At 41.2% G+C, this 20374-nt stretch overlaps 1 protein-coding gene across 7 annotated transcripts in view; it reads right to left on the bottom strand.

Annotated features, from left to right (window-relative positions):
- The window catches only part of pias1b (protein inhibitor of activated STAT, 1b), a 125374-nt gene that overhangs the window by 84921 nt on the left and 20079 nt on the right, over positions 1-20374 (bottom strand). For 2 of the 7 annotated variants that reach the window (XM_048563016.2, XM_048563025.2), the window contains exon 1: positions 16860-16908. The exons of the other annotated variants lie outside the window; for them this stretch is intronic. In XM_048563016.2, coding sequence (XP_048418973.1) covers positions 16860-16898 — 39 coding nt within the window. In that variant the 5' untranslated portion in view covers positions 16899-16908. Of the gene's footprint in view, positions 1-16859; positions 16909-20374 lie in introns of those variants that run through there. 7 annotated transcript variants of the gene reach the window in all.

The raw sequence follows: 20374 nt of genomic DNA on the forward strand, positions 1-20374 counted from the left end.
CACCACCCTTGTCTGCCTTCTGGAGAGACCACTCTCTCTGCAACTCCCTTGTCCGTTCCACACTCCCCTCCAACCCCACCACACCCGGCACCTTCCCCTGCAACCGCAGGAAGTGCTACACGTGCCCCCACACCTCCTCCCTCACCCCTATCCCAGGCCCCAAGATGATTTTTCATATCAAGCAGATGTTCACCTGCACATCTGCCAATATGGTATATTGTATCCACTGCACCCGGTGTGGCTTCCTCTACATTGGGGAAACCAAGCGGAGGCTTGGGGACCACTTTGCAGAACACTTCCGCTCGGTTCACAACAAACAACTGCACCTCCCAGTTGTGAACCACTTTAACTCCCCCTCCCATTCCTCAGACGATATGTCCATCATGGGCCTCCTGCAGTGCCACAACGATGCCACCTGAAGGTTGCAAGAACAGCAACTCATATTCCGCTTGGGAACCCTGCAGCCCAATGGTATCAATGTGGACTTCACAAGCTTCAAAATCTCCCCTTCCACCACTGCATCCCAAAACCAGCCCAGCTCGTCCCCTCCTCCTACTGCATCCCAAAACCAGCCCAGCCTGTCTCCACTTCCCTAACCTGTTCTTCCTCTTACCTATCCCTTCCTCCCAACTCAAGCCGCTCCTCCATTTCCTACCTACCAGCTCATCCCGCCTCCTTGACTTGTCTGTCTTCCCTGGACTGACCTATCCCCTTCCTACCTCCCCATCTATACTCTCCTCTGCACCTATCTTCTTTTCTCTCCATCTTCGGTCCGCCTCCCCCTCTCTCCCTATTTATTCCAGTTCCCTCTCCCCATCCCCCTCTCTGAAGGCCCGAAACGTCAGCTTTTGTGCTCTGGAGATGCTGCTTGGCCTGCTGTGTTCATCCAGCTCCACACTTTGCTATCCTGAAAAAGCACTGTACTGCTTTCTGAACTATAAATTTAATGATTTTTAAGTTTCAAATGGTGCTCAAGAGAATCTGGAAAGCCAGTATGAAGGGTCTTCTATTTCAAGGCATCACGCAAAGCTGGAGGGAACCTTTGGCCAAGAACAGACTAGGAAACACCAAGCTGGAGTTTTCAGTCTGAATGTTCTAGGAGAAAGGAAAGATGTTTCCCGCAGGGCTCTGTTCTTGGGCCTCTGCTCTTTGTAGTTTTTATAAATGACTTGGATGAGAAGGTTGAGGGGTGAGTTAGTATGTTTGCTGATGACACAAAGGTTGGAGGTGCCGTTGATAGTATTGAGGGCTATTGCAGGCTTCAGCGAGACATTGACAGAATGCAGAGCTGGGCTGAGAAATGGCAGATGGAGTTCAACCTGGATAAATGCGAAGTGATGCATTTTGGAAGGTCGAACTTAAATGCTGAATATAGGATTAAAGGCAGGATTTTCAGCAGTGTGGAGGAACAGCAGGATCTTGGTGTTCAAGTGCATAGCTCCCTCAAAGTTGCCACCCAGGTGGATAAGGTGTTAAGAAAGCATATGGAATTTTGGCTTTCATTAACAGGGGGATCGAGTTTAAGAGCCGCGAAATTATGCTGCAGCTCTACAAAACCCTGGTGAGACCACACTTGGAATATTGTGTCCAGTTCTGGTCGCCCTATTATAGGAAAGATGTGGAGGCTTTGGAGAAGGTACAAAGGAGGTTTACCAGGATGCTGCCTGGACTGGAGGGCTTGTCTTACGAGGAGAGGTTGACTTAGCTCGACTTTTCTCTCTGGAGAGGAGGAGGAAGAGAGGTGACCTGATTGAGGTGTACAAGGTAATGAGAGGTATGGATAGAGTCAATAGCCAGACTTTTCCCCAGGGCAGGACTGACTGCCACAAGGGGTCATAGTTTTAAGGTGTTAGGAGGAAGGTATAGAGGAGATGTCAGAGGGAGGTTCTTCACCCAGAGAGTTGTGAGCACATGGAATAGTTTGCCAGTGGTAGTCATGGAAGCGGAGTCATTAGTGACATTTAAGCAACAGCCGGACATGCACATGGACAGCAGTGAATTGAGGGGAATGTAAATTAGGTTATTTTATTTTTGGATTAGGATTATTCCACGGCACATGGTGGGGCGAAGGGCCCGTACTGTGCTGTACTTTTCTACGTTCTATGTTCTATGAAGACACATCAAGAAATCAACAGTTTCAAGCTCCAGAAAAACAAAGTGGATTTGATAAGTCTTGTATCCACAAATTAAAAGTCATACAGTGTTTGTGATTGCATGTAATCATTAGAGGTGACTAAGAGTGGCCCTGGTTATCTCCCCTGGATTAAGGCTACTTGACTGATTCAGTCTTCCCCAACCAGAGAACCTCTATATGGCATTTAACTACCATTAGCCCACGCATATGGCTATGTTGCAGTTTTTGTACAAGTTGCTTCTTTCCTCTCATTAGTTATAATCACTCAATTGCAGAAGAATAAACATACCTTGACTTTGTGAAAGAAGGCTACAATGAACCTGTGCCTCCTAATTTGAATTACACATTACCGATGATTCATAATACTGATAGATAGCACCAAAACTTCAGTTAAAAATTTTTGGGAAAGCATTTTTGGGTGTCAGCATTTAAGTAAGGGTAGTGAAAAAAGGAAATAAATGGAGAAGAATTTTTTTTAAACCATCTGAAAAGGGAAAACTATAGAGACAAAAGGCTTAATCTCTTCAAGAATGTGGCTTACATTAGCAGAGTTATTCAGTCTACGAGAATCCCCATGTTCCTTACAATTTTCTCTGAAGGGGGCAGATAACATTTGTTTGTCTGTGCCCAGTGTTGCAGACTAATGGCAACGGATTTACTGAAGCTGGTAAAAAGAAAAATACAGAAACCAATTTATTTTCCAGCATTGCATCCAGATGTCGTCAAAAAAAATCACAACTTATGTAGAATTTTGGTTGCAAGCCAACTTTAAAAAAAACAAAATGTAAAGCATGTTAAATTTGCGTAATAAGCAATAGTAAAAATAATAGAATAACTAAGATTATTAAGGACTTACAGGTTAAATGATAGCCTGCACAAGTCCAAAGGACCACGTTATGACTGTCACACTCTACACACCTTTATCACATTCTGAAACTCCATATTTGCCTTAAACAGACTTTCCCAGTAGAGTTACAGAAAATTTATATCCAAGCTTTGAGGTAAACTGATCATGCGCAAGTCTGTGTCACTTTGATATTGAAAAAAGTATTCTCAATAAAATCTGTCCTAGTGTTTTCTTCCTTGCACAGACCCCAGAATCTGCTAGAGACCAGCTAGCCTCAAAACTGATCTCAGAGGTCTTGGTAAGGGCTAGTGGTCTTGAAGAAAGTAGCTTACACACAGCGCCACCTCAATAGGACTTTGTCACATTACCAGATATAATGGTGAGAAAAATTATTACAACACTACTGGGCTGACTGTGACTTTATCTGCATAGCAATTAGGCAAATCAAATCAGTAATAATACTGCTGAGGAGGGGTGTGTATGGGATGGTTTTCTGGACCAAAATATGAAAGGTCTTTTTGTCACATATTTTACAGCGAGAAAGAAGTAAAATACAGTGACAAGCTTTTTCACTGATGCCACGATCTGGCACTGTTTCGAATAGTCTTAAGAGTAAGAAGAAAATTCAGGAACCACTGAGAGAACAGGCCATCCTAGAGTGTTATTGTGTAATGAGAATGGAATCATTGGCATCCTGGTCTTTCAAGTCCTTCGGTGACCAATAATATGACAGAATTCTTCATCAAAATGAAGAGTGGTGTAGTTGATTTTGGACACTAGGGTCCTGAATCTAAATAGAGTGAAATAGGATGGTATGAGGCTGTAGTTGGCAGTGATAGATTGAAGAGAATTACTTAATAAGGATGGTAGTGGAAAGACAATGGCAAACATTTAAAGAGCATAACAATTGTCCATTACTTTTGAGCAGAAAGGAAAACAGGGAGGTGGCCAAACCATGGGTTACAAGGGATATTAGCCATACTACTAAACCCAAGGAAGCGGCATACAAGTTATCCAACACAAAAACAGATCAATAGTACGTGAAGGAAGTTGGTGGTACAGAGTTATTTTTTGGACTGGAGGCCTGTGACCAGCGGTGTTCCACAGTGATTGGTGCTGGGTACACTGTTGTTTGTCCTTTACATAAGCCATTATTGAGAATACAGGAAGCATGGTTGGTAAGTTTGCCAATGGCACCTAAATTAGTGGCTTACTGGACAGTGAGCAAGGTATTCCAAGTTCACAAAGGGATCTTGATCAATTCAGCCAATGGGCCCACGAATAGCAGATGAATTTAATTCAGATAAATACGAGGTGTTGCATTTTGATAAGGCAAAGCAGGGCAGGACTTGCACAGTTAATGGCAACGTTCTGCAGAGTGTTGTAGAACAGAGAGATCGAGGTACATAGTTCATTCAAAGTTGCGTCACAGGTAAACAGAATGATAAACAAGACATTTGGCAGCTTACCCTCATTGCTCAGAACTTTGAGAACAGGATTTGGGACATCATGTTGTGGTTGTACAGATTGCTGGGGGTGCCACTTTACAGGGTTATGGGCCAAACACAAGCAAATGAGACTTGTTTCGTTTGGGCTTATGGTCAGTTGGACCAGAAGACACAGGAGCAGAAATCAAGTCATTCGGCCCATTGAATTTGCTAGGCAATTCAATCATGGCTGATAAATTTCTCAACTCCATTCTCTCAACCTCTCCATGTAACCTTTGAACCCCTTAACAATCAAGAACCTATTTATCGCTGTCTTGAACAGACAGAATGACCTGGCTTCTGCGGCAGTGAATTCTATAGATTCACCACACTCTCGCTGAAGAAGGTTCTCCTCATTTCCGTTCTAAAAAGGGTCTTTCCTTTACTTTAAGGTTGTGCCCTCAGATCCTGGTCTCTCCTGCTAATGGAAACACCTTCCCAACATCCACTCGATCCAGACTTTTCAGTAATCTATAAGTTTCAATTAATCCACCCCATCTTTCTAAACTCCATTGAGTCCTCAAACAGTCCTCATATGTTAAGCCTTTCATTCCTGCGGTCATTCTGGTAATCTCCTCTAGACCCCTCCAAGGCCAGAACATCTTTGCTGCAATATGGAGCCCAAAATACTGGTCAGTTAGCTCAGCTAGAGCATGGTACTAATAATGCCAAGGTCACGGGTTCAATCCTCATACTGACCACATGTGCAAATTCATGGCCAGAAACAATGCTTTAGGGCGGCATGGTGACTCAGTGGCCAGCACTGCTGCCTCAGAATGCCAGCAATCCAGGCTCGATTCCACCCTTGCGTGCCTGTCTGTGTGGAGTTTGTACATTCTCCCAATGTTTGCGTAGGTTTCCTCCGGGTGCTCCAGTTTCCTCACACAGTCCAAAGATATACAGGCTAGGTGGATTGGACATGCTACATTGCCCGTAGTGCTGAGGGATGGGTAGGATGCTCTGAGGGTCGGTGTGGACTTTGAGCCAAAGGGCCTGTTTCTACACTGCAGGGATTCTATGATCTATGAAAATTGCTCACAATATTCTAAACGTGATCTGACCAGTGTCTTAGAAAGTCTTAGAAGTACATCCCTGCTTTTATATTCTAGTTCTCTCAAAATAAGTGCCAACATTGTGTTTGCCTTCTTAACTATCGATTCAACCTGCTACGTCAACCTTAAGAGAATCCTGGACTAGGGCTTCCAAGTCTCTTTGCACGTCAGACTTGCGAAATTTCTCCCCATTTAGAAAACAGTCCATGCCTGTACTTCAGTAGGAAGAATACATGACCTCACACTTTCCCACGGTGTATTCCATTTGCCACTTCTTTGCCCACCCTCCTAACCGGTCTAAATCTTTCTGTAGCCTCCCTGCCTCCTCAATACTACCTGCCCCTCCACCGATCCTTGTATTATCTGCAACTTTAGCCAGAATACCTCAGTTCCTTCATCTAGATCATTAATGTACACAGAGAAAAGTTGCGGTCCCAGCACTGACCCTTGCGAATACGACAAGTCACCTGCTGCCATCCTGAGAAGGACACTTTTATCCCCACTCTCTGCTTTCTGCCAGACAGCCAATCTTCCATCCATGCTAGTACCTTGCCTCAAAACTGGGGGCCCTTATCTTACTCAGCAGCCTCCTGTGCGGCACCTTGTCAAAGGCCTTCCTGAAATCCAGGTAGATAATATCCATCGGCTCTCCTTTGTCTAACCTGCTCATTACCTCCTCAAAAGAATTCTAGAAGATTTGTCAGGCATGAGCTCCACTTGATGAAACCATACTGGTTCTGCCTTACTCTGCCATGCACTTCCAAGTATTCAGAAATCTCATTGTTCACAATGGACTCCAAAATCTTACCAACAACTGATGTCAATCTAATCAGACTGTAATTTTCCATCTTTTGCCTTACTCCCCTCTTAAACAGGGAGACGGCATTAATGATTTTGTAGCCCTATGGATCGCTCCCTGGCTCGAGTGATTCCTCATAGATCATCACTAATACTTCCGTGATCTGTTCGGTTATCTCCTCATAACTCTGGGGTGTAGGCCATCTGGTCCAGGTGATTTTCCCAGACCTTTCAGTTTTTCTAGCACCTTCTCCTTGGTGATGGACACCATACTTACCTCGGCCCAGACTCCTGAATTTTTGAAACGTTACTCACGTCTTCCACAGTGAAGACTGGCAGAAAGAACTTGCTCAGTTCCTCCACCACTTCTTTGTTCCCTACTCTTCTTCCTCCTTATTTGTTTCTAGTCACCCTTTGTTGCTCTTTGTAGGTTTGCCAATCCCCTGGCTTCCAATTGCCCTTTGGCACATTATTTGCTTTCTCTTTTCTTTTTATGCTGTCCCTGGCTTCCCCTGGTTGCCTCATCCTTCCTTTAGTATGCTTCTTTTTCCTGAAGACTCCCATAAACTCCTGCCATTGCTGTTCCACTGTCTTTTCTGCCAGGCTCCTCTCCCAGTCAATTCTGGCCAGTTCCTCCTTCACATCTCTGCTGTTGCCTTTGATCAAATGTAATACCATTACATTTGACTACAGCTTCTCCCTCTCAAATTGCAGACTAAATCATATCATATCATATTATAGTCACTGCCTCCTAAGGGTTCCTTCACCTTAAGCTCCCTTATCAAGTCTAACTCATTGCACATCACTAAATGCAGAATTGCCTGTTCCCTAGCAAGCTCTACCACAAGCTGCTGCAAAAAGCTATCTTGTTGACATTCCACAAATTCCTTTTCTTGCGATCCACCACCAATCTGATTTTCCCAGTCCACCTGCATATTGGAATCCCACATGATCACTGTAATCTTGCCTTCTTATTTGCCTTTCTACCTCCTGTGTACCTTGTGCCCCACATTCTGATTACTGTTTGGAGACATGTACATAACTCCCATTATGGCTTTTTTCACCTTTGCAGTTCCTCAACTTTACTCACACAGATTCTACATATTTGACCCTATGTCATTTCTTGATACCGATTTAAGTTCATTTCTTACTAATAAGGCAACCCCACCCCCTTTGCCCAAATGCCTGTCTTTTTGATTGGATGTATATCCTTGGATTTTTGGCTCCCAGCCCTGATCCCATTGCAGCCATATCTCCATGATGCCCATCATATCATGCCTGCTAATTTCAATCTGCACCACAAGCTCATATACTGCATATGAAATAAAGTAAATGTTCAGATACAACACCTTCAAGGCGTGTATTTACTTTCCCTCTTACAGTCATCCCTTTATCCAATGTGCTTGAAGTTAGATTCCTAACTCTTTCCGAACACTCTGTCCTATTGGGTGTTCTGGAGGGTTTAATAACCTCTTAGTTCTCCTTTCTTTTCATTTTTTTCATGCTTTTCCATGCGTTGAATCCACCCCCATAGATGTTAACCTGCTGCTTTGTTTCCCAAAGGCCATTATACATTTTGCAGTGCTGCCCTTTCCTCCCCCATTGGACCAAAGGGTCTGTTTCTATGCTGTAGGACACTGACTCTACTGAAGACTTGCTAGCATTTTTAAACAAGATTCATACTATCCACAAGGCTCAGGCCTTTCAACATTTGTATTCCTGTTTGGAAGCTGACTTCAACTGACTGCCAGGTGTACGCAAAATTACAAGAGAAACGTATCTGCAGATAAACTTCTGATTCAGCTTAATGAACAAATTTTTCTTCCTTCACAAGGATCGCTTCATTTCTTGAAGGTGCAAATTCATGCTGGGTAAATTTGGGAAAAAGAAATCAACCTCCAGTAATTTTCCAACGGGTCAGTCTTCGTATGCAAGGCCAGTTGGTAGGATTTTGCAGGCAATTCAACATCCATTGCATACATAAATCCAAAGCTGTCCTCACTTGACATTCATAGATAAGCAATCTCCAACCGATATCTGTGGAGGGTGACCAGGATAAAGCATTGCTGAATTTTCAATGGACAAATTGGGCTGAAATGCATCAAAGTACCTATTCCCTTAGTGCTGCCTGTTTCCTGACCTTGCCAGTCTGAGAGTTGGCAAGTCAAATAGTGTTCTAAACTTAAGAGATCCATACCAGTTTTCTCTCCTGAACCGAAGTGCTGAAGTTAATCATAACTCCTTTCAGATTCAGATCAGTTATCTGCAAACAGCAGACATCAAACTATAGATTCGCCTGGGCTGTATTACTCTAAAACATTATCTCCAATCAGCAGAATAATCTTGCTCTTCTACACTATTAACAGCACAAAGCTTGAAATTCAGAACAAAGCCAGTTTGGCAAAATAAGTTCCTGACTGAACACTTTGCTTATGTACAATAATAAATACAAACATTTGCAAGGCTGGTTTCTAAATTACTTACTGACTGAAAACTGACTTACAAAGATGAAAGAATTAACTGACGAATATTAAAGTCAATTGCCAATTTGCTAATGGAAAGGAGAGTAGTGCAGAAATGTAATACAGTTCTGATATTCATGAGAAGCTGGGAACCAGCAATTTCCCAGCCTACTGTGCTGCCACTAGTTATTCAGAAATCTATTTTAAGCTACCATAAAAAAACTGGAGTGCCTGCTCTGTTTTACAGTTGCCATTTCCATGACAACATGGAGAAACATGACTTAACAGCAAATGTACACTACATGGATTAAATTTCATATGGATCGAGGAAAATGAAGCTGGCTAAAATTTAAATATTAAGCTTCTCCCTGCACCTCAAGAGATAGAGCAGGTTACCACATGCTTCAGATTTTTGCCCATTCTCATTGCTTCCACTAGATCCAAACATTGGGCATTTGCTGTTATGTAAATGCAAATGATTAGAGATTCCACCGATATGCAACAGAAAACTAATGCAAAAACCAAACCTAATCAAGTCTTCTGGGTGGCAATGAGCAGATAAAAAACTATGCGAAGCAGATGAGTATTGGCATGAAGGAACAATACAGAACAGTAAAGGATGAAAATAAACAAATGATATGACAACAGGCACAGACTTGAAGCAAATATTTTAACTAGACAGCCACTGAATCAGGAAACATCTGAGAAATGGAATGGGAATATTCATGGACCCTCTTGGAGCCCATTTCCATCATTACACTCTACCATGTCTAGACAAGTACAGTGCTGGATAATGAGAGATTATGATGACTATACCCTTAATCTCAAACATGCTGGAGCTTACTATGTGCAAAGGGAAAGGCTATAATGCCTGCAAGTGTCATGAGCCAAAAATATCAAGATGACAATTCTACATAAACCTTTGCAGATACTCCTGTGATGTGCATATCAAGCCAGATCTGATGGTGCCAAACAATATTCAAGAACAATTGACTTACTGGGCATGGAAGAATACGGGCATTGACAATATCCCAACTCTAGTACAAAGGACTGGTGCATCTGGGCCAACTGAGCCTTTCCAGTGCAGCTGCTACTGGCATCTGAAAATATGAATGATTTCCCAGGATCCACGAAACAGAATAATGTGAAGTTAATATAATCCCAGTGAATTACTCTCTAATAACAAGGTCAAATCAAGACAGTCCTTTTAGATCAAAGGGCTGCTCTCTCATTAGAGAGAGATGATTAGTGGTAGTTTAACCTGAGGGTCACCATGCCTCAAGTGAGGGAGAGGTTACAAAGGAGAGTCCTATGTCACAGGAATTGAACTCACACTGTTGGCATCAACTTACATCGCAAAACAACCATCCAGCAACTAATCTAACCAATCCTGCTCTCCAAAAAGCCTCTTCTCAATCAAAGACATAACAAGTATTGTCAATAATTCCAAAATCATGGATCGGAATTAAGTGGTTTGTTATGTTGGAATCACTTGGGTGGACAACAAGAGAGCAAAATTAAAAATACAAAAAAGAACCATGCATGCTCTAGCATTAATTTAATTTTGCACAGTTGCACTCACAACAGGCATTAATTGACAAGCACACGGAGACCCACAATTAAAATATTCCGATCTTAATGAGTAAATAAAATGATGCTTTGGGAAATATTAGTAGGTAATTAGGTTTCAATATCTATCCTCATCACCATAGATTGACACAATCACGATGAGCTGTAACCAATGGGGTTTATTCAACAGAGGAAGGTATCACAGTTCATCCACACATACTCAATAACTATTCACGTAGGAGTTACTGAATTGCAATTAGGATTAGTATTCTCAAATTTTACGTGACTTTTGTAGTCTAAAGATAAGCACTTGCGACTTAAGTTCTGGATATTTTTTAAAACTCCTATTACATATCACCAAAGCAGGAAACAGATCTACAATTAATCACTGCCTATATTCCAGATTTGAAATAAAAACAACATATCCAGCTTTAAGAACATTTCCAAACAGCAAACACAGGTTCCTTATTTCCATTGCGCAAAATTTCTGATCCATACCAAAACACTTCAATTATCCATTTGTTTATGCTCATCGTGCTAACAGCCAAGTGTCAACTTTCAGTTACATATAAAAATGATCAGTCGTTTTCCATTTCTGAGCAGATTAAATTTCTGAATGAATCTAATGAGTAGCAGTACAAACATTTATAAACTGGCTCCAACATGTGGAGTCTATAAGAATTTGGTCAAATACAACATTCCCTGGCAAGCAGTTGGAAACTGGTGTTATCTGTTCCTTAAAGTATTGAAGCTGAAATTGCTGCTGAATAGGTTCCAGCAAGAAAATATTTAACTTGGAAACAGGGCAGCACTGGTACACTCAAGGGTACTGCACAACAAGTCAACAAAGCTGTAACTTCCCACACAACTTCTGGGGTGCAGCTACTCATTAAGCAGCCAAGTGATGTGTAACCAAGTCATACAAAACAAGTTAAAGTGTGGAGCTGGATGAACACAGCAGGCCAAGCAGCATCTCAGGAGCACAAAAGCTGACGTTTCGGGCCTAGACCCTTCATCAGAGAGGGAACTGGAATAAATAGGGAGAGAGGGGGAGGCAGACCGAAGATGGAGAGAAAGGATAGCTAGAGAGGAGAGTACAGGTGGGGAGGCAGGGAGGGGATAGGTCAGTCCAGAGAAGATGGACAGGTCAAGGAGGCGGGATGAGGTCATAGGTAGGAAATGGAGGTGCGGCTTGAGGTGGGAGGAAGGGATGGGTGACAGGAAGAACAGGTAAGGGAAGTGGAGACAGGATGGGCTGGTTTTGGGATGCAGTGCGGGGAGGGAACGAGCTGGTTTTGTGATGCAGTGGGGGGAGGGGAAGAACTGGGCTGGTTTTGGGACGCGATGGTGGAAGGGGAGATTTTGAAGCTTGTGAAGTCCATATTGATACCATTGGGCTGCAGGGTTCCCAAGCGGAATAAGAGTTGCTGTTCTTGCAATCTTCTGGTGGCATCCTTGTGGCACTGCAGGAGGCCCATGATGGGCATGTCGTCTGAGGAATGGGAGGGGGAGTTAAAATGGTTCGCGACTGGGAGGTGCAGTTGTTTGTTGCAAACCAAGCGGAGGTGTTCTGCAAAGCGGTCCCCAAGCCTCCGCTTGGTTTCCCCAATGTAGAGGGAGCCACACCTGGTACAATGGATACAATATACCACATTCCAGCATCTGCAGTTTCCATTATCACTCATACAAAACAAGTAACAGGTTCAGTCTAACTCGGCGTGGATTAAGTAAATGTCAAGAAATATAGCAACTAGATCTGCTAACCTCATCACTTTTGGTTTAAAGAAGGAAAAAGGAAATATCAACCAGGTTCTGGCTCTGGGGCACATGTCACTGATTCTTGTTGATTGATTTTAGCGTGACAAATCTGAAGTCCTGTTTAAAAGTACACATTATTGGAGACCAATTGTCATATTCATGATATCACGCTGCCCACAAACATAATGCCCCCAACCCCTTTACTGCTTTCCTCTTTAAGATCAGTAAACAAAAACAGAAATTTGTCATTTATACAATTATGGACTGGAGGGGAACTTACAGGTAGTGGTTTTCCCATGTATCTGCTGCCCTGTTCCTTATAACTGAAAGTGATCGTGCATTTGAAAGGTAATTTCTAAGGATCTTTGCTGAATTTCTGCAATGCATCTGGTGGATAGTACACGCTGTTGCTACCCAGTGCTGGTGGTGGAGGGAGTGAATGCTTGAGGATGTGAAGCCAATCAAACTGGCTGCTTTATCCTGAATGGCATCAAGTTTCTTCAGTGTTATTGAAGATGTACTCATCAAAGCAAATGGGGAGTATTCCATCATGAGTTCAGAGAAGGGGCACTGGACCCGAAATATTAACTCTGGATTTTCTCTTCAAAGATGCTGCCAGATCTGCTGAGCTTTTCCAACAATTTCTGTTTCTGTTCCCGATTTACAGCATCCACAGTGGTTTCAGTTTTTATTTAGTATTCCATCACACTCCTAGACTATGCTTAGTAGACTGTGTACAGGGGAGCCAGGAGGCGGGTTACCCGCCAGTGTTCCTGGCCTGTGTTTATGTGGCAAGTCCAACTTAAATTTTTGCTCAATGGTAACCCCAAGGATGTTGATAGTGAGGGACTCAGTGATGGTAAGACCACTGAATGTCAGTGGTGGTGGTTAGATTTGCTCTTACTGTAGAATGTCATTGCCTGGCATTTGTGTGGCGAGAGTGTTGCTTGCCACTTGTCCACCCAAATCATCTTGTATTTGAACATGGACTGCTTCAGGATCTGAGGAGTCAGGAATGGTGCTGAATATCTTGCAATTATCAGCAAACACCCTAATTTCTGACCTTAAGAGGGAGGGAAGTCACGATGAAGCTGTTGAAAATGGCTCAGCCTAAGGCACGATCCTGAGGAACTCCTGCAGAGATGTCCTGGAGCTGAGATAACAGACATCCAACAACCATGCCCATCTTTATTTGTGCCAGATATGATTTTAACCAGTAGTGAGTTTTGCTAGGGTCCTCGATGCGCACATGGTCAAATGCAGACTTGATGACAAGGTCTGTCAGTCACTCTCACCTCTGGAATTCAGTTCTTTTCTTCCATGTTTAAACCAAGGCTACAATGAGATAAAGAACTGAGTCGCCCTGGAATGATCCATACTCGGTGTTAGTGTGCAGGCTTATGTTTAGTAGGTGCTGCTTTATAGCATTTTTCTGATGATTGAAAGTAGATTCATGGGGCAGTAATTGGCCAGGTTCGATTTGTCCGCTTTTTTGTATGTAGGACATACCTGGGTAATTTGCCACATTGTCGGGTTGATGCTAGTGTTGTAACTGTACTGGAAGAGCTTGGCTTGGGGAGCAGCAGGTTCTGGACCTCAAGTCTGCAGTACTATTGCCAGAATGTTGTTAGGGTCCATAGCCTTTGCAAAATCCAGTGCCTCCAAATATTTCCAGTTATCATGTGAAGTGAACTGAATTGGCTGGAGACAGGTATCTGTGATGCTGGGGACCACTAGAAGAGGTAGAGATAGATCATCCACTTTTGCTATGAATGCTTCAGCCTTATTTTGTACTGACATGTTGGGTTCTTCTATCATTGAGGATGGGGCTATTTGTGGAGCCTCCTTCAGTGAGTTGTTTAATTGTCCACCACTATTCATGAGTAGATGTGGCAGGACTGCAGTGCTTAGATCTGACCCATTGGTTATGGGATCAATGAGCTCTGTCTATCACTGGTATGCTGTTTGGCTTGCAATTAGTCCTGTTTACTTGCTCCACCAGGTTGACCTTGTCTTTAGGTATACCTGTTCTGTTCCTGGCATGCCCTCCTGCACTCTCCATTGAACCAGGGTTGATCCCCTGGCTTGATGGTAATGGTCAAGAGCGGAATATGCCAGGCCATGAGGTTGTAGATTGTGGAGTACAATTCTGCTGTTGATGGTTCACAGCACCTCATGGATGCCTAGTCTTGAACTGCTCGATCTGTTTGAAGTCTGTCCCATTTACCACAGTGATTGTGTGGTGTTCACTCCTAAAGATACTATCAATGATAGATATGTTGGCAATCAACAGATTGTGAAGGATGACATCAAATATGTTTCTCCCATCAACAACTGCTGGATACCAGTTTAGTAGCTACGTCACCCGACCAACTTGATCAGTAACACTGCTGTCGAAACACTCTTAGTGGCAGACACGGATTCCCCCATCCAGAGTACATTTTGCACCCTTGCCATGCTCAGTGCTTCCTCCAAGTATTATTCAACATGTTGAACTGTGGAAGGTACAAATGTAAATAAAAAGTTTTCGGCTAATAAAGTAGACTCCAGTACAAGTACATTACTAGAGCATGCAGGATCTCACATGAAGTAACTATCAAAGCGCCAGTGACAGAAGTGAATCTCACCAAGCATCAACACAGCAGAGACTACACACACCACAATCACTTCTGGAATCACTAAATAGCACCATGCACAATCTCAGTCACTATCAAAATTAACCACATACACAATATCATGGGAGTTCAATTATAATCAACAACGGTAATAGCCTTGCAACCAGATTAAAGGAGTTATATACACCACACACAATTTGACATCTATAAGATTTTTTAAAAAATCAATTCTAAGGATATTAGTCCAATCATATGCAATTGATTGGGTCAGTCATAGAACCATACAGCACAGAAAACAGAACCTTTGGTCCAACTCGTTCATGCCAAGTTTCCCAAACACAGAACTCGTCCTATTTGCTTGCATTGCACTCTTTTCCCCAAATCTTTCCTATTTATGTACCTGCCCAAATGTCTTTTAAATGTTGTAAGTGCACTTGCATCGACCAGTTCCTCTGGCAGATTATTCCACATATGAAAAAGTTGCCCTCGGGTCCCTTTTAAATCTTTCTTCTCACCGTAAAAAATGCCCTCCAGTTTTGAACTTCTCTAGTCGGAGGAAAAGACCTTTGCTACTCACCTTATTTAGGCCCTCATGATTTTATAAAACTCTAAGCTCAACCCTCAATTATCTACATTGGATGTAATTTCACTATACCACCATTTCTTTGCCTAATTCGCATTCTACAACAAAAGTAACGGCTGCTGGGCTTTCTACAGAATAACACCAAATGAGTACATCAGAGAGTTTTATTTTACATAATGGGTCACAAAAACATGCCACTCACCATCCACACTTAAAAAAACATGAAATTAGTCAACTATCTTTTTCAATTAAGCAGTCAAAATTATCTAAAATCTGACAGTTAATGAAACACTGTGTAGGCACTGCTCAACAGTTCTACAAAGGTTACACAGATCAACCATATAGCTTACTGAGGTACCATGAGAATTTCTTGCAACGCCCATAACACCAAGCCACTCATTATGTTGCTACTGTAATGTGTTTGTGTCTCAGATCCTCGGAAGGTTACTGCATCTCAATAAAACCTGACATTGAGTCCAAATGGTTTTCATAGCTTAACCAAAATATCAACTTCAAGGCCTGAAAATTAAACATTTGAATTAATTTGCTACCTCAAAATCAATCTCATAGCATCTATACAATTAAAAACCTCCCAATCAAATTAGTAATATCTCACCTGTTGTGTTTTGGAATATTTCAACACTTACAAAATATTTTATAAATATTTATGCATCATTAATATAAGCAAAACAGAAGAGAGAATTGAAAAGAAGCATCATTTGTATCCAAGGACAGAATTTGGAGCAGTGAGTAACAGGCATATGATTACCATTTTTAATTAGTAAATTTCCACTAACCAATGCAGCGGTTAAGCCTCTGCCCATATTACGGAATATCTCAGTTGTAACATCTATAAAACTGGTGCCCACAGCATCTGCAATTCCTACAAATTCAATTTCAACAACACAACGCCAAAATGTTATTATTGCAGGTCACGTTTTGTATGAGAAATGCAACTTACAAAATCTAAGTTTAAGCTCATGGAACGTACTCTATCTTTTTCCGCTTCATCACAGACCATATTCATTTCTGTTTGACTGTAAACATTACATCTCAAAAACAAATCAGCAAATTTCAACAAAGTGCAGTACACAGATAGTGTACAGACAGGGAAGGTTCAGCAAAGATGTGAATTTGATTCCTGAAATTCATTTTGAAAACTGGAGATAGAATTAATTGGGGTTGAAAATAAAGAAATTATTAGGTGGTTTTGTTTAGCATACAGTTGATTTCAGAATATCATGGATCATCTCACCTGTAGTGGCAGAATTTGTCGCACCTGCCAACACATGAGCTGAGATTTCAGTGCGGGGTGATGGATATGAATCAGACTAAAACGTCCTCTGTGAATTAGAAGGTCTTAATCAGAAGATTCCTTTTTAGCTTGGTGGTTATGATCATCCGATTGAGCAAGAAAAGGCCTCAAAGAAGAATTGCATAAATTTTATAGTGTTGAGCTAATACAGTATAGCAGACACACAAGCATTGCCATTTTCACTTGCAACTTTCTGCAGGGTTCCACTCCGAAAAAACAAAGTGTTGCTCTTCTCTTACCAGGTAATAATTCTCTGCTACAGGAAAGTGATTTCCCATCAATGTTTCTTTTCCTGTACAGAAAAGGTGGTTATTTCACTGTGTAACACTATTGAGCGTAGCATACACCAGATAATGAGTTAGCACAAAATTACTGCAGTTTTGTGGAAATTAACTGTGTAAAAACCATACCATTAAAGACATTAGGCAAGATTAGACCATCTACAGAAATACAACAATGCATGGACAAGGTAACTGAGAATAAAATCTCAATTCCATTTCAAATTAATGCTCATGTCATGCACTCCTGAAGACACCTACAAGGGGTCTTGATAGAAAACGGTTCTACAGCCACTGGCTATGTGCAGTGGTTGAGATGCTCTTCGTCATTACCTCACTCTCTATCTGAACAGTCTGCAACTTCCCATTCTCAGGAGTATCTGTTTTGTACATCCAGCATCTGCCATGACTTCTGCAAACTGTCCCAAAGTGAGATCAAAAATGTTTTTTCCAAGCCCAAAGGAATTCCAGAATCCTCCGACAGCCTAACAGACGATCTACTTTGTTGACTCAAACTCTCCCAATGTAAACAAAATCCTATACTATCCAGAAAGTTTGAAAACTGCTTTAAAATAAATCACTATGGGTACAGAAATACTTTAATATTAGTCATAAACACTTGTAGGTAAACAGATCAAAATCTACATCACTAGCTGAAATCCAAACTCTAAAATGAATATTAAAATATACATAATCTCACACTTTACATCAGAAGCCAATTAACACGTATCTATGCCTCATGGTTTATTAATCCCGAAACCATAAAAAACTCCATCAGCTTCTGAAATAAATTCAATTTAAATTTTTACTATCCATGCTTCAGTTTGCATTGAGTTAGAATGGTAGTTCCTGGCAACAAGCTGAGAGCGTGGGGATATTACATACAAAGTATTACATACACCTGCAGAATGAAGGCTCACCACACGCAAAAATATACACCATTTCAGCCAATCTAATTGCTCAACTAATGGATAACGTACTTCTCTAATTTCCAGTCACAAATATAATTCTCAAAATAAGAAGTGCAATTGGAACCCCAGTGTCTGGTTTTAAATAAATGAAATTTTACTCTGTACTTCTGGTTTTAATAAATCCATAAAGAAAGCCAATTATGACCTACCATCCAGTCAGTTCACTATATAAATGATACAACAGTTAATATCAACAAGTATTCTCTCCTGCAAAACAGAATAGTTGTGCAAATTATTTCAACAACTGTGGGGGGAAAAGGTCTCATAATTATAGACAGGATGCATGTAATAATAGGAGAAGTATCAGTTGTTGATTCAAAAAAACTAAAATTAATAAACACATCTCATATCCCTTATTTTGAGACTGTGTCCCCAGTTTTAGACTCAAGGCAGCGGAAAAATCTAGTCTGATCGCATCTGTCAAGGTCTGTAAGAATTTTGTATGCTTCAATCAGATCACTTATTTTCCTGAATTCTAGAGAATACAGGCAGGCTTGCCTCAATCTCTTCTCATATCCTGCCATCCCAGGAATCAGTCAATAGCTGGAGTCCACGCAGTGATCCTTGCCACACCCCACCATTCACAGCCTGTCAAAGATCCTGCTAAGATTCTTCACTAACCAAATCTCAATCTATACCAGTAAATTATCCCCAATTCTACGCACACAAATTGCGCTAACCTTTTGTACAGATCCTTATTAAAGGCCTTCTGAAAATTGAAATGCACCACATCCACTTGTTCTCCTCTATCTATTCTGCTAATATCCACAAAGCTCCAATAGCTTTATCAAACATTTTTATGCAAGGAAAACATAATGACTCTGCCCAATCCTTCCATTATTTTGAAACGCCCAGTTACTGTTCTTTGTAACAGATTTTAGCATTTTCCCCAGTGATGTCACTCACCAGTGTAAGGAAACAATTCTGTTTCCTATCTCCTTCCTTTCTTAAATAGCAGGGTCTACCTTCCAATCAGCAGGAATCTTTCCAGAATCTATGAAGTAACAATGACCACCACATAATGCAACCACTATATCTACAGTCACCTCTCTCAATTCTGGGATATAATTTATATTTTAGTTAAGGTCTACCCAGCAACATTCACAAGTTTTTTTTATATTTGAAAAAAAAATCACCGTTGATCATCTTTTTGATCTCATTAAGATCTCTGCTACTTTGTTTTTCTTACCAACATCTATTACTTTCAGTCCCTCATGCTCACTAGTCCTTCAGTTCTCTTATTTTTGGGAACTTTTGTCTGCATTTTCTCTGCAAAGGCAGATCAAGTATTTGTTTAGTTTCTCTGCCCATTTACTTCCCAGATAGACAGACTATCCTGCTTCCGTGTCATGGGACATTTATCTTTGATGATCTTTTACTTTTTACATGATAAAAAGACAGTGACCTTTTTGGTTTCACACCAGTTTACTTCTATATTTCACTTTTCTTTTCTTCATTAGCTTATTGGTCGTCAATTGAATTTTAAAGTTCTCCTAATCCTCAAGCTTATTATTATTTTTTCAGTAACTTTACAAAGCCTCTTCCTTTGATCTAATATAATCTTTGAATTATTTTGTCAACCTCAATTGAATCACTTTTCCTATTGGGAGTTTTGAGCCTCAAAAGAATGCACATTTGTTGTAAGCAATGTATTAATTCTTTAAACACCTGTCTACAGCCATATCATTTAACTTTCCAGTGCAAATTGCTGCTCAAATCTAAATAAGGAACACTACAAAAGATAAAAATACTCCAAGTTCGACTGAACTACATCACTTTCAAACAACAAAGTTCTATCACAGTATGGTCACTATTCCCTAAAGGTCCCTTTGTAATAAATGCATAAGCCCTTTCTAGTTGCAAAGATCTAGCCCATTCTCTAGTTGGTTATTCAGCAAACTGTACCATCACATGTATATTCCAGGGATTATTTTCCACAGCATTGGAATTAATGAGGTTAATCCAGTCTACACGCAAATTGTTGTTTGCCATGATTACTATGTCTGAATGCACTCCTAATTTCCTGATTTATACCACACCCTACATTACCACTACCACTTGGTGGGCTCTTGTTTTTAGAAAGTCTCATGCAACCAAGGTTGACGTTCTTTCATTCCAATTTTGAGTCACATGGTAACTAAATAGTTCTATACTAGGACCACATATTCTGTCACAGATGGGACGGGTGCTGTTTGCTGAAGCAGGTGGTTTGGCTACTCAAGGATTTCACATTCTGCTGTGTACGTTGGTTTCTATTTGGACCGTTCGGAGAAGCTGAAAATGGATTGTTCCTTCCCCATTTCAGATGATCTTGGGCAAGCTATTTCCACAATTAGGTGGGATAATGTATTGCTTCATGAAATTTTGAGATCAGCACTGAAACATTTCCTCTTTCTTCTTGTCAATGAAACCCATAGTGGGGAGCTGATTTGGAGTCTTATCAGGCACATGGAAACCATGGTTCATCCAAAGCACCATAGTGACCAGAAACAGTATCTCCATTGC

The sequence above is a fragment of the Stegostoma tigrinum genome, chromosome 33, assembly GCF_030684315.1.
Source record: "Stegostoma tigrinum isolate sSteTig4 chromosome 33, sSteTig4.hap1, whole genome shotgun sequence".
NCBI lineage: Eukaryota > Metazoa > Chordata > Chondrichthyes > Orectolobiformes > Stegostomatidae > Stegostoma > Stegostoma tigrinum.